The sequence below is a fragment of the Dioscorea cayenensis genome, chromosome 2, assembly GCF_009730915.1.
Source record: "Dioscorea cayenensis subsp. rotundata cultivar TDr96_F1 chromosome 2, TDr96_F1_v2_PseudoChromosome.rev07_lg8_w22 25.fasta, whole genome shotgun sequence".
Lineage (NCBI taxonomy): Eukaryota > Viridiplantae > Streptophyta > Magnoliopsida > Dioscoreales > Dioscoreaceae > Dioscorea > Dioscorea cayenensis.
This window is the reverse complement of record NC_052472.1, coordinates 23,738,973-23,751,245: the sequence shown is the minus strand read 5'-3', so window position 1 is coordinate 23,751,245 and position 12,273 is coordinate 23,738,973. Positions and strand designations below refer to the sequence as shown.

At 36.9% G+C, this 12,273-nt stretch overlaps 1 protein-coding gene across 1 annotated transcript; it reads left to right on the top strand.

The window, feature by feature from the left end:
• Positions 1–2,547: 2,547 nt before the first annotated feature.
• LOC120280861 (subtilisin-like protease 4) lies at positions 2,548–12,025 on the top strand. The gene is made up of 3 exons (XM_039287822.1): positions 2,548–2,731; positions 2,827–3,082; positions 10,194–12,025. Exons 1-3 carry the CDS (start codon positions 2,574–2,576, stop codon positions 12,006–12,008), a joined length of 2,229 nt encoding a protein of 742 aa, XP_039143756.1. The 5' UTR covers positions 2,548–2,573; the 3' UTR covers positions 12,009–12,025.
• Positions 12,026–12,273: the final 248 nt, after the last annotated feature.

Below are 12,273 nucleotides of genomic sequence, written 5' to 3'. Positions count from 1 at the left end.
ATCTTTTAATTTCCATGTTGAATATATTGATCATGTTCTTGTGCAATAATTTGTTAGATGGTTTTGTTTGGTGACAATTTCATTTAGGAAATGGTTATGAATTATTTATCACCTATCATAGTCTTGTATATATCCAATTCTCATAAGCAAAGAAGGAAATGCAATATTAATTTTTCTACTGTAAAAAAATGGTGATTGCATAAAAAAATTAATATTAAATATAAATTTAATAAAATTAGGACTCATTATAATTTATAATTCACTAAAGAAGTACGTGGTTGCATTTAACCAACTGAATGTAATAGGAATATAAGTCATTTTACTTTTATATGCATATCTTGTTTGCTATACATTGGCCACTTATATGTAAAATTAATTACATTATACAATGAATTTCCCCTATACAATTTTTAGTAACATGTAACAATTACCGCTTTCATACAATAAATTTCCCCTATTAAAATCTAGTCGAATAATAGACATTTATTTTTCCTTTTTATGCTATAGATGTCTGATTTCTATCCTTATATTAATCTAGTTTTTCTCAAATATTATCGAAAATACTATTTAAATTAATTAGAATTATATATAAAACAAATATTTGATATGATTTCTTCCAAATAAGTTTATTTATTTTCTTATTAAAATTTTTTGCTCGAACCATAAAACACTTAACTATAATGCGGAGCTCGAGCCTAAAACACTTGACTCTTATGCCATAAATTGAGAGCTCTCCCAATATATAGTTTAGACTTGGTACTAAAAAAATGTATATGTTGACGGATGATTTGTCCATATTGTAAAAACTATAATAAAATAAATAATTTTTTTTAAAATTTTATGAATACGTGAGTAAGCTCAGTGATTATATACTTCAACTTACAGAGGACCAAATGACCATCATTTCTATCTTAGTAGGGAGCTATCTTGGCAAGCATATATGCTCTAAGCTCATTTTTCTCAATGTTTTTTTTATTGTATTGGGTCCTTCTTTGCCCACTTTTTTTGTATTTTTTTCATTGGTCAATCTCCACTCCTAGCTAGTGGACTATTAATGTTTGTTATGTATCATCTATTTTTTTCAATGAATATGGTTTATTCATTTTATTCTAATGAATATAATTTATTCATTTTATATTTTAAAACGAAATACAGTATTTTTTATTACATATTATTTTATTTATATTGTAGTTTAAAATATGTGAAGCCAAAGGATCCCTAAATATTAAATAACTTTAAATAAGTTAATTTTCTATAAAGCAGCATTCCAGTATCTCTCATTCATGTTTTATTACAACAAAAATTAGTTGTTGAATAACTATTATGAGCTCATAAAAATAATTACGTATATTGCAAAATTTATTTATAGTTTGTCCTTAATTCAAACATTATCAAGGTGACTTTAATCAAACATTATCAAAAAAAAAAAAAAAACATTATCAAGGTGTCATTATTATCAAAATTTCATTTTTTCCAACATATTATAATTTTTTGGTTCTTATAAAATTTTAACCCCCGATGTTAACCAACAAACGAGTCTTTGGTACGTGGCTACTCGGAAAAATCAGTGCTCAATCAACTCTCATCGTAAGGGAATCCAACATTTCCGCGATTTAGATTCTAATCCCTCGCTCTAGAGTAGAGTTCTTCACCTGTCACTCTGTGACCTGCACTCCCGTATGGTGGGCTTTCGATCTTCATGCATTGTTTTTATCTTCTCGTTCTTTGTTTTCCTTGTTATGTATCTTGTAGTACTTATGCCTCACCTCTGGTGAGAGTTTCTGTACTTTTACTGTACTTTTTCGCTATGTTTTATTTTCAATAAATTTGTGGTTTATCCACTTTTATCAAAAATTTAACCCAAAGAAAGGCATGAAAATTAATCAAGTTCTTGGTCAAAACTATCCCAATTAAACAAACACTAAGAACATTAAACAAATTTATTTATTATTACAGTCATTTTTAATTTGTACCTTTTGTTTTCCAACCTTGGTAGAAACAATTACAGGAGTACAACTATACCAAAACAAAAAAAGTAACCTGCAGGTAAGTGCTTTCAACAGTACATATTGTAAAAAAATTAAATTTAAAAAAACTTTAATATTCTTGGAAGATTATCTTCTTTAAGTTTTTTTCATTAATTCAGTAAAAATAGTTTCACATTCATTGATTCATGATTTCATTGTTTTCAATGACTGCCAATACGAAGCCCTTTGGATCCCATGAATACTTGCAATATGTCTTTCTTTTGATTATTCATACAACCAAAGCATATCTTTAGTACATTTATATATATTTCTGAAATATGAAAAAAAAACTTAAGAGTAATCTTCTTGTTAAGAATAAAAAAAAATTCCTGCCAAAATAGCAGAGCTGTTTGCACTAAGTACTTGTCATGAAAGAACACTCTAATTCTTTGCTGGCCTTGCATATTTTATATTTATACAAACCTCACACTTTCATCGTGTTTTGGCATCTCTATTCCTCTTTTATATCAACACACTATATATATGTGTGTGTTCTCATGTGTTTTGCAGGTCAGTTCAGTTGAATTCTATTCACTTTTGTTCATCATGAAACTACTTGTCATTCTTCTCCTTTTCCATACCACTTTTCTTATGATCAATGGCCAAATTTCATCAATAACTAATACTCATCACGAGACCTACATTGTTCATGTTCAAAAGCCGAAGAATGTCAAGTCACTTAGATCCACCGATTTGCTTAGTTGGTAATGTTACATACATAAAACATAGCTCATATTTTTCTCTTTATATAATCTTTGTAATATGTTATCGAAGCTATTGTTTTCTCTATTTTTATAAGGTATATGTCCTTCTTGCCTACGAAGACATTAGCCTCCGGCGAGGCACGAATAGTCTACGCCTATCAAACAGCCATCACCGGCTTTGCCGCAAGACTAACAAGTGCAGAAGTGAAGGCCATGGAGACGAAAGAAGGATTCATCCATGCAACGAAAGATAGAATGCTTTATCTTCATACAACACATATCAACGACTTCCTCGGTCTCAATCAAGGCACTTGTCTCCAAAAAGATACAAATTTGGGAAAAGGGCTCATCATTGGAATGCTAGACACAGGTGTGTTACCTAACCACCCGTCATTCAAAGACAGTGGTTTGCCGCATCCTCCCACAAAATGGAAGGGGCATTGTGACTTTAAGCCGACCACATGCAACAATAAGCTCATTGGTGCAAGATCCTTCCAACGCGGAAATAAGGATTTACCATACGACCCCATCGGGCATGGCACACACACAGCTAGTATTGCAGCCGGAGGATTTGTCAAAGATGCACAAGTTCTTGGGAATGCGAAAGGCACAGCCTCCGGTGTCGCCCCCAATTGTCACTTAGCCATATATAAAGTATGTCATTCTAATGTGTGTGGGTCAAGTGATGTCCTCGCAGGAATAGACCAAGCAATGGCCGATGGAGTGGATGTTATTTCATTATCGTTTGGCGGTGGTGCAGTGCCATTCTATAATGATGCAGTGGCCATAGGAGCATTAGCCGCGGTTGAGAAGGGGATAATTGTGACATCTTCAGCTGGAAATTCCGGGCCTGCTAAAGGCACAATAGAAAATGATTCACCATGGTTGATTACAGTGGGAGCAAGCACCATGGATAGAATGATAAGAGCAAGAGTCAAGCTTGGCAACGGTGAAGAACTTCTCGGAGAATCTGCTTACCATCCCTCCGGGCTTCACCTCCGGCTTCCTACCAATTGTTTACCCCGGTCGGCATGGAGGTTCCAGAGCCAAAAGCTTGTAGTGATGGCTCACTCGATCGGATAAACGTTAAAGGAATGATAGTTCTTTGCCACAATTATGGCGAAAACAACACTGTTGAAAAAGGCATTGTCGTGCAAAGAGCCGGAGGAGTAGCGATGATACTAATAAACGAAGAAGATCAGGATATGACCACCCGCGCCACAGCTCATGTCCTTCCTGCCGCACATGTTAGCTACTCTGATGGCAGAAGAATTTTAGCATATGCTCTCTTAAAAAACAAAACCCAACCGCAACTATAATTTTTTTGATGGTACATTATACGGCATCCCTCCGCACCGCTCGGTAGCTTCTTTTCCTCCGGAGGTCCAAGTTCTGTAAATGAAGGTGTGCTGAAGCCAGACATAATCGCCCCTGGTGTAAATATCCTCGCTGCATGGCCGTCTCCGGTAGGGCCGCTTTCATTAGAATCACCGGTAAACTCCACCATAACTTCTATGGCGTTCAACATAGTCTCCGGCACATCATTATCCTCTCCGGTCATCGCCGAAGTTGCTACATTGCTCAAAATTGCTCACCCGGATTGGTCTCCGGCCGCAATCAAATCAGCAATCATGACAACAGCCGACACTCTAGACCGTGATGGCTTACCTATATCGGACTTGTATTCCATGGGTGCCGGACACATTAATCCAACAAAGGCTAATGATCCTGGACTTGTTTACGACATCGTCAGAGATGATTACATTGCTTATCTTTGCGGGCTGGGTTACACCGACAAGCAAGTTTCCGCTGTGGCTCGCCGGATAATAGAATGTGCTAGCATTGATCCTATAAATGCAGAGGAGTTGAACTATCCATCGGTATCGGTGGCATTAGGATCAAAAGCAGAGAAGACAATAACTCGGTCAGTAACGAATGTTGGAGAATCTGAGTCATTGTACTCGATGCAGATAAAAAGACCGGAAGGGGTGGAAGTGAGTGTTTATCCGGAGAAATTGAGCTTCTCTGAGATGAACCAGACGTTAACTTTTAGTCTCTACTTTAGCTCCGGCGATGTCGGTGCAATGAGGGGAGGTGTGAGTGAAGGATACTTGAGGTGGGTTTCAAACAAGCACATTGTGAGAAGCCCAATCTTAGTTACATTCACTTAAAACCCATGGGTGTTTTTTGTCTAGTTTTTTTTTTTTTTGGTAAATAAGTGTGGGATTAATCCCTTGTGGATGAGTCTCGGACACATTTGTTTGTGTTAATATTTCTTGTTATTATGTATGTTAATTTTGAAATAAGTTGTTGATTTGTTTATACTTGATAGATATAAATAAGAATTGTCCTTGAATTAATTATAATCAAGGAATCGCTCAAACCATCTCTCCTACTTTCTCAATTGACCAAAAAGCCCCTTTGATTTTTTAATTTCCCCACAAAGTCTCTTCTTTTTTAGAGAATTACCTCTCAATCCAATGGCTGCTTAATAAGGTTAAATCTCGTGTAAAATAACTATGTTGCCTCCTCCTAGTAATATTTGATTCTCAAGGTTTGAAAATTGGGAAGTTATTAAATAACCATCACATCTCCATGTTCATCTTCTCTAGAGAAAAGCTAATTCCTTTCATCTTCCTCCTTTGCACGACTACATTGTTGCCAGGGTTCGAGATGCTGTAACCTGAGAAAAGAGGTAAGAAATAGCTATAGCATCAGTCCCTTCTATGTGCTCTATCGCAGATAGGTATGAAGGCTGGTGGCATTGGTGGCCGAGACCTTTTACTTATTTTGCTCAAGGCATTGTTATCTTATATTTTTTATTGTTATGGAATTATCATGCAATGTTTGAGGAATTTGAATATCTTTATGAATAAACCCTGCAATACCTCTATAAAGAATTGAAATTTCCACATGTAGTTAGTTTGTGCAATTAGTTTATGCCCTAATTTGACTTGAAACCAATAGAATTGTGTGGATTTATGACAACGAATGTCTTTTGTATGCAAAATCTCTAATAACGTTGTTGTTATCATGTGGAATGTATTTTATGTTTAGATTTTGAGAATGTATTTTATGTTCAAATTCTGTGTTAACAATCCTGTTACCCCCACAATTGTCTTCTTCCATTGTATATTCTATCCATATATGGTTCTTTCTAAACACATATTTGGTTGGTTCTATTCAAATGATGTGATTGGATCATTTGCATTTAGGGGTTCATGTCTTTTTATTTTGAATGGTATTATTTTCCAGTGTTTAAAGTTTAAATTTGTCTTTTTTGTTCATTTAAATGAAAATATTTGCAAAGTGTATTGTATGGCGAAGATATAGTGGTTTTGCTCTTTGTTGTTCGTCGACTATATATCATCTGAATCAATGTGTTTTGTTTGTGTGATTAGAAGGGTTATGGCCAACCAGTCAGTGAATCTTTTGAATGGATGTTGCTACTCCTGCCACATGTGTGAGCATGTTGTGTTGTTTTGATACTAAATGTGGATAGTTTTCCCTCCCTTGAGTCATGGGCACGCCATTGACAACCTTCAATAGAACATGTGATAGTTACTCTATCTCTATCTTTTTTTATCAACCGAAAGTTGAAATTGCTTTTGATGACTAGCTCACACAATACAACTTTGAAGTCTTCTAGATTTTTTGAAATGATGGCCAATCATAGTAAATTGAGTTTCTAAATCTCTTGAAGAATTAGGTATTGTTATGGGCCCTCCATGTAACACTAATGAAAACATTAATGGTGGGTTGGATGAAGCACTTTGTGACAATGGCTCCTTTATTATGATGAAATAAGTAAACTGTTAGTATGATAAATAAACAAAAATGTATGAAAACTTGAATACTTACCAGTAAAATCATCAGAAATTGCAAAAACCAATATACAAAACGGAAATTATTGATCAATCAATATTAATAGATACAAAAACGGTTTAATGAGCACAAAAAATGATCACCATATGAATCATGTGTACGTCGTCAACTTCCAATAGCAAGGCAATAGTTGTTGCGGGTGTAGAAATCTAAAAAAGTGAAAGTATGAAAAGGATATGATGTTTATAGTGGTGTTGATGAGCCAAAGGTGCCCTTTGTACTGTTATTGTTCACGGTCTCAAGCATCATATCCACCACATTTATCTTGAAGATACAATGAATGTTGCACATCCTCTGGAAATCATCTTCTAAATTAATGGAAGCCATTGTCTTGTGCTCATATGGAGTTACATAATTTACTCTTACTGAAAGAGCTTTAAGGGCCCAATATGTGCATATTTCTTTCAATATCGACTCCCATCCAGTCAAGAAAATGAAATCTAACACACAACCCTCTCCCCTATACTTCACGACACTGTAAAACTTATCCATTGGGGGCCTACAACAACAAAAAACATGACAAGTGAGAAACCATCGAAAGTGATAGTTAATAAAAATATGTTAATATGAAAAAAACTCCACGTTGACTTAGGATTTCCTCAAGACGAGACCGTAGCAACTGGGGTAACATTCCAATAGAGAGATTTTTATGGAGGGGGAAAATGGAGATGGGTGATGAAGAGAGAAATGTTTGTTCACATACAATGGCAAAGAGAAAGAAGAAGTGAACAAAATAAAAAGGAACAACACTAACTTCTCCAACAAGACAAAAGTAGGAGGAAACTTGTCCAACAAGCTAGAAGGATAATCACCATCCCTTGATTTGATCTGGCGCCAAAATTCCCTCCCAAATTGCTGAAGGGTAGTCTGGGGATTATATAAAATAATCACGGTTTGGTGTGACTGGAGGGACCGCATGGAATTAAACATAGAAAGGACGACTGAAATGGGATATTATTTTGCCATAGGGACTTATCAGGAAGATGGAAACGAATCATGGAATAATAAATAAGGAAACAACAACAGACACCCAATATTGAAATAGACTGATCCACTAGAGGTAGATCACACATAAATCAAACAAACCACAGTTCCTAGGGGAAGGAAGGACCCAGAGTGAAACTGGATAAAGGAGATGCTAGCTTATGCCCTGGGTGAAAACCTCCTCGCTGGCGTCACTGGTCCAGTTGTGTCAGTCCTAGATCCCATGAATTCCAAGCTACATCAAATAGTTGCAATGCATTGCTCAAGCTTCACTCTCTTGCTCTTTGGGATTTAAGGATATTGTCAATCCTTCAAATTTTCATATCTTTAAAAGTCATATTTTTCAAATCATTTACTTTTAAGTCCAAACTTAAATGAAATTACCACATTTCCTTCATCCTTGCTCATCATCTCGACTTTAACTGAAGGCATAGCATTAGCATGCTAAAGGAATTGCCAATTTGTCAATGCACTTACAATTAGGAGAGAGGAGGGTGAGCTTGCCCCCCTTCGGCGTATTTGTGGAGGGGCCAGAGGAGCAAGCTAGCCCCCTACTCCAATCAAATTTATAGCTAAAAAAGGAGAAAATCAAGGTGAACTTGTCCTCTCAGGAATCCTTGCGGATTGGTGTGAGCCCTTACTCCAATGTGCATGTGCTTTAGTGTGCAAGGTGTGGCTCATCCGAGCGCCAAGGAGTGAGCTTGCTCGCACACTTGCATGGTAGTGCTTAGGCCACTGAGAGGAAGAAGGGAGAGCAAGCTCACCCCTACACCACCGCCGAACAAGTATTTTTAGCATTATAAAAAATTATCAATATAATAAAGATTAAAAAAGTAATAAATGAGGGACTAAAATGTTTACAAATAAATCTGTGGTTTATCTATTTTTATAAAAAAAGAAATAAAAATTTTATAAATATATATATATATATCAAAAGGACTAATTGGAAAAATTATGAGCTTTTAGGGACTGCTGGATAACTTTCTCTTATTTTGATTATTTTTAAAAATTAATCCATATTACATCCCCCAAGATAGTAGTTATTATTTCACTTCCCTTTTATTGAAAGGATGAAAGGTCGATTCCATCCTCGACATTTCTAACAAAAAATTATATTGTCTAGTTGATAAACCTCAGCTGCATTTACCTTAAGAAATCATCTTCCATAACAATACAAAAAAACAAATCAATGAACCAAGCATATACATGGCAACAAGTTTGTCTTGAAGTGTTCACTTATCAAAAAAAAATATTTTATTTTGTTTTATCTTTTTTTTTTGAGAAAAGTGGATAAACCACTACTTTATTGAAAAAGAAGAGTAGCAAACCAAAAGTACAACCAACAGGGAAAACAAAGCAAAGAGTTCTCACCAGCAGTGAAGAACTCAGAAAAAGAAATACAAGTAAACAAATAAGGCAGCTGGGAAAGCGAAGAAATCTGTCTGGAGTCACAGGACAGTCCGAGCTGCAAGAAGGAGTAGATTACTTCTGAATCAATGGAGTGTCAAGATTGCCGGTGTTATCTGCTATCCATGTGCTCAGGAAGTCGAGGGAGCACTTTATCTTCTTGGAGGCTTCATTGAGTGTTTGCTGGTGGAGTAAAGAAGCTGTAGAAAACCAAGCAAGCAACATATTAATGATTTTGAATAATACTTTAGGAAAAGGTAATGCAGTGTTTTGAAAGATGCGGTTGTTATGTTCCAACCAAATATTCCAGATAATTGCTCTAGAAAGTAGGTCCCACAGCAATCTAATGTTTGAATGTAATGATGGTAACCATAAGGTCTAGATGCTTGGAACTGTGGAAGGTAGAGATTGTAGATCAAGAATGTTGGAAAAGTAGGACCAAAATCGGAAAGAATAGACACAGTCTAAAAAGAGATGATCCACTGTTTCAGAATCTTTGTGACAAATAGTGCAAGTATCTGTGGCGTTTGGGTTACATCCCTTCTTAAAGAGATTAGTGAGTGTGAGAATTTTATTATCCCAAACAAGCCAACAAAAAAGAGTAATCTTCTTGTTTGCACTAAGTACTTGTCATGAATGTTTTATCTTTAGTACATGAATATGTATTCCTGAAATATGAAAAAAAAAACTTAAGAGTAATCTTCTTGTTAAGAATAAAAAAAAAATTCCTGCCAAAATAGCATAGTTGTTTGCACTAAGTACTTGTCATGAAAGAACACTCTAATTCTTTGGTGGACTTGCATATTTTATATTTATACAAACCTCACACTTTCATCATGTTCTGGCATCTCTATTACTCTTTTATATCAACACACTATATATATGTTTTCATCATGTTCTGGCATCTCTATTACTCTTTTATATCAACACACTATATATATGTGTGTGTTCTCATGTGTTTTGCAGGTCAGTTCAGTTGAATTCTATTCACTTTTGTTCATCATGAAACTACTTGTCATTCTTCTCCTTTTCCATACCACTTTTCTTATGATCAATGGCCAAATTTCATCAATAACTAATACTCATCACGAGACCTACATTGTTCATGTTCAAAAGCCGAAGAATGTCAAGTCACTTAGATCCACCGATTTGCTTAGTTGGTAATGTTACATACATAAAACGTAACATTGGAATGCTAGACACAGGTGTGTTACCTAACCACCCGTCATTCAAAGACAGTGGTTTGCCGCATCCTCCCACAAAATGGAAGGGCCATTGTGACTTTAAGCCGACCACATGCAACAATAAGCTCATTGGTGCAAGATCCTTCCAAAGCGGAAATAAGGATTTACCATACGACCCCATCGGGCATGGCACACACACAGCTAGTATTGCAGCCGGAGGATTTGTCAAAGATGCACAAGTTCTTGGGAATGCGAAAGGCATAGCCTCCGGTGTCGCCCCCAATTGTCACTTAGCCATATATAAAGTATGTCACTCTAGTGTGTGTGGGTCAAGTGATGTCCTCGCAGGACTAGACCAAGCAATGGCCGATGGAGTGGATGTTATTTCATTATCGTTTGGCGGTGGTGCAGTGCCATTCTATAATGATGCAGTGGCCATAGGAGCATTAGCCGCGGTTGAGAAGGGGATAATTGTGACATCTTCAGCTGGAAATTCCGGGCCTGCTAAAGGCACAATAGAAAATGATTCACCATGGTTGATTACAGTGGGAGCAAGCACCATGGATAGAATGATAAGAGCAAGAGTCAAGCTCGGCAACGGTGAAGAACTTCTCGGAGAATCTGCTTACCATCCCTCTGGCTTCACCTCCGGCTTCCTACCAATTGTTTACCCCGGTCGGCATGGAGGTTCCAGAGCCAAAGCTTGTAGTGATGGCTCACTCAGTCGGATAAACGTTAAAGGAGTGATAGTGCTTTGCCACAATTATGGCGAAAACAACACTGTTGAAAAAGGCATTGTCGTGCAAAGAGCCGGAGGAGTAGCGATGATACTAATAAACGAAGAAGATCAGGATATGACCACCCGCGCCGCAGCTCATGTCCTTCCTGCCGCACATGTTAGCTACTCTGATGGCAGAAGAATTTTAGCATATGCTCTCTTAAAAACAAACCCAACCGCAACTATAATTTTTGATGGTACATTATACGGCATCCCTCCGGCACCGTCGGTAGCTTCTTTTTCCTCCAGAGGTCCAAGTTCTGTAAATGAAGGTGTGCTGAAGCCAGACATAATCGCCCCCGGTGTAAATATCCTCGCTGCATGGCCGTCTCCGGTAGGGCCACTTTTGTTAGAATCACCGGTGAACTCCACCTTAACTTCTATGGCATTCAACATAGTCTCCGGCACATCATTATCCTCTCCGGTGATCGCCGGAGTTGCTACATTGCTCAAAATTGCTCACCCGGATTGGTCTCCTGCCGCAATCAAATCAGCAATCATGACAACAGCTGACACTCTAGACAGTGATGGCTTACCTATATCGGACTTGTATTCCATGGGTGCCGGACACATTAATCCAACAAAGGCTAATGATCCAGGACTTGTTTATGACATCGTCAGAGATGATTACATTGCTTATCTTTGCGGGTTGGGTTACACCGACAAGCAAGTTTCCGCTGTGGCTCGCCGGGTAATAGAATGTGCTAGCATTGATCCTATAAATGCAGAGGAGTTGAACTATCCATCGGTATCGGTGGCATTAGGATCGAAAGCAGAGAAGACAATAACTCGGTCAGTAACAAATGTTGGAGAATCGGAGTCATTGTACTCGATGCAAATAAAAAGACCGGAAGGGGTGGAAGTGAGTGTTTATCCGGAGAAATTGAGCTTCTCTGAGATGAACCAGACGTTGACTTTTAGTCTCTACTTTAGCTCCGGCGATGTCGGTGCAATGAGGGGAGGTGTGAGTGAAGGATACTTGAGGTGGGTTTCAAACAAGCACATTGTGAGAAGCCCAATCTTAGTTACATTCACTTAAAGCCCATGGGTGTTTTTTGTCTATTTTTTTTTTGGTAAATGAGTGTGCGATTAATCCGGTGTGGATGAGTCTCGGACACATTTGTTATTGTTGTTTGTGTTAATATTTCTTGTTATTATGTATGTTAATTTTGAAATAAGCTGTTGATTTGTTTATAAATTATATTGTTTAGTTCATAAACCTCAGCAGTATTTACCTTAAAAAATCATCTTCCATAACATTAATAAAAAAACAAATAAATGAACCAAGCATATGCATGACAACA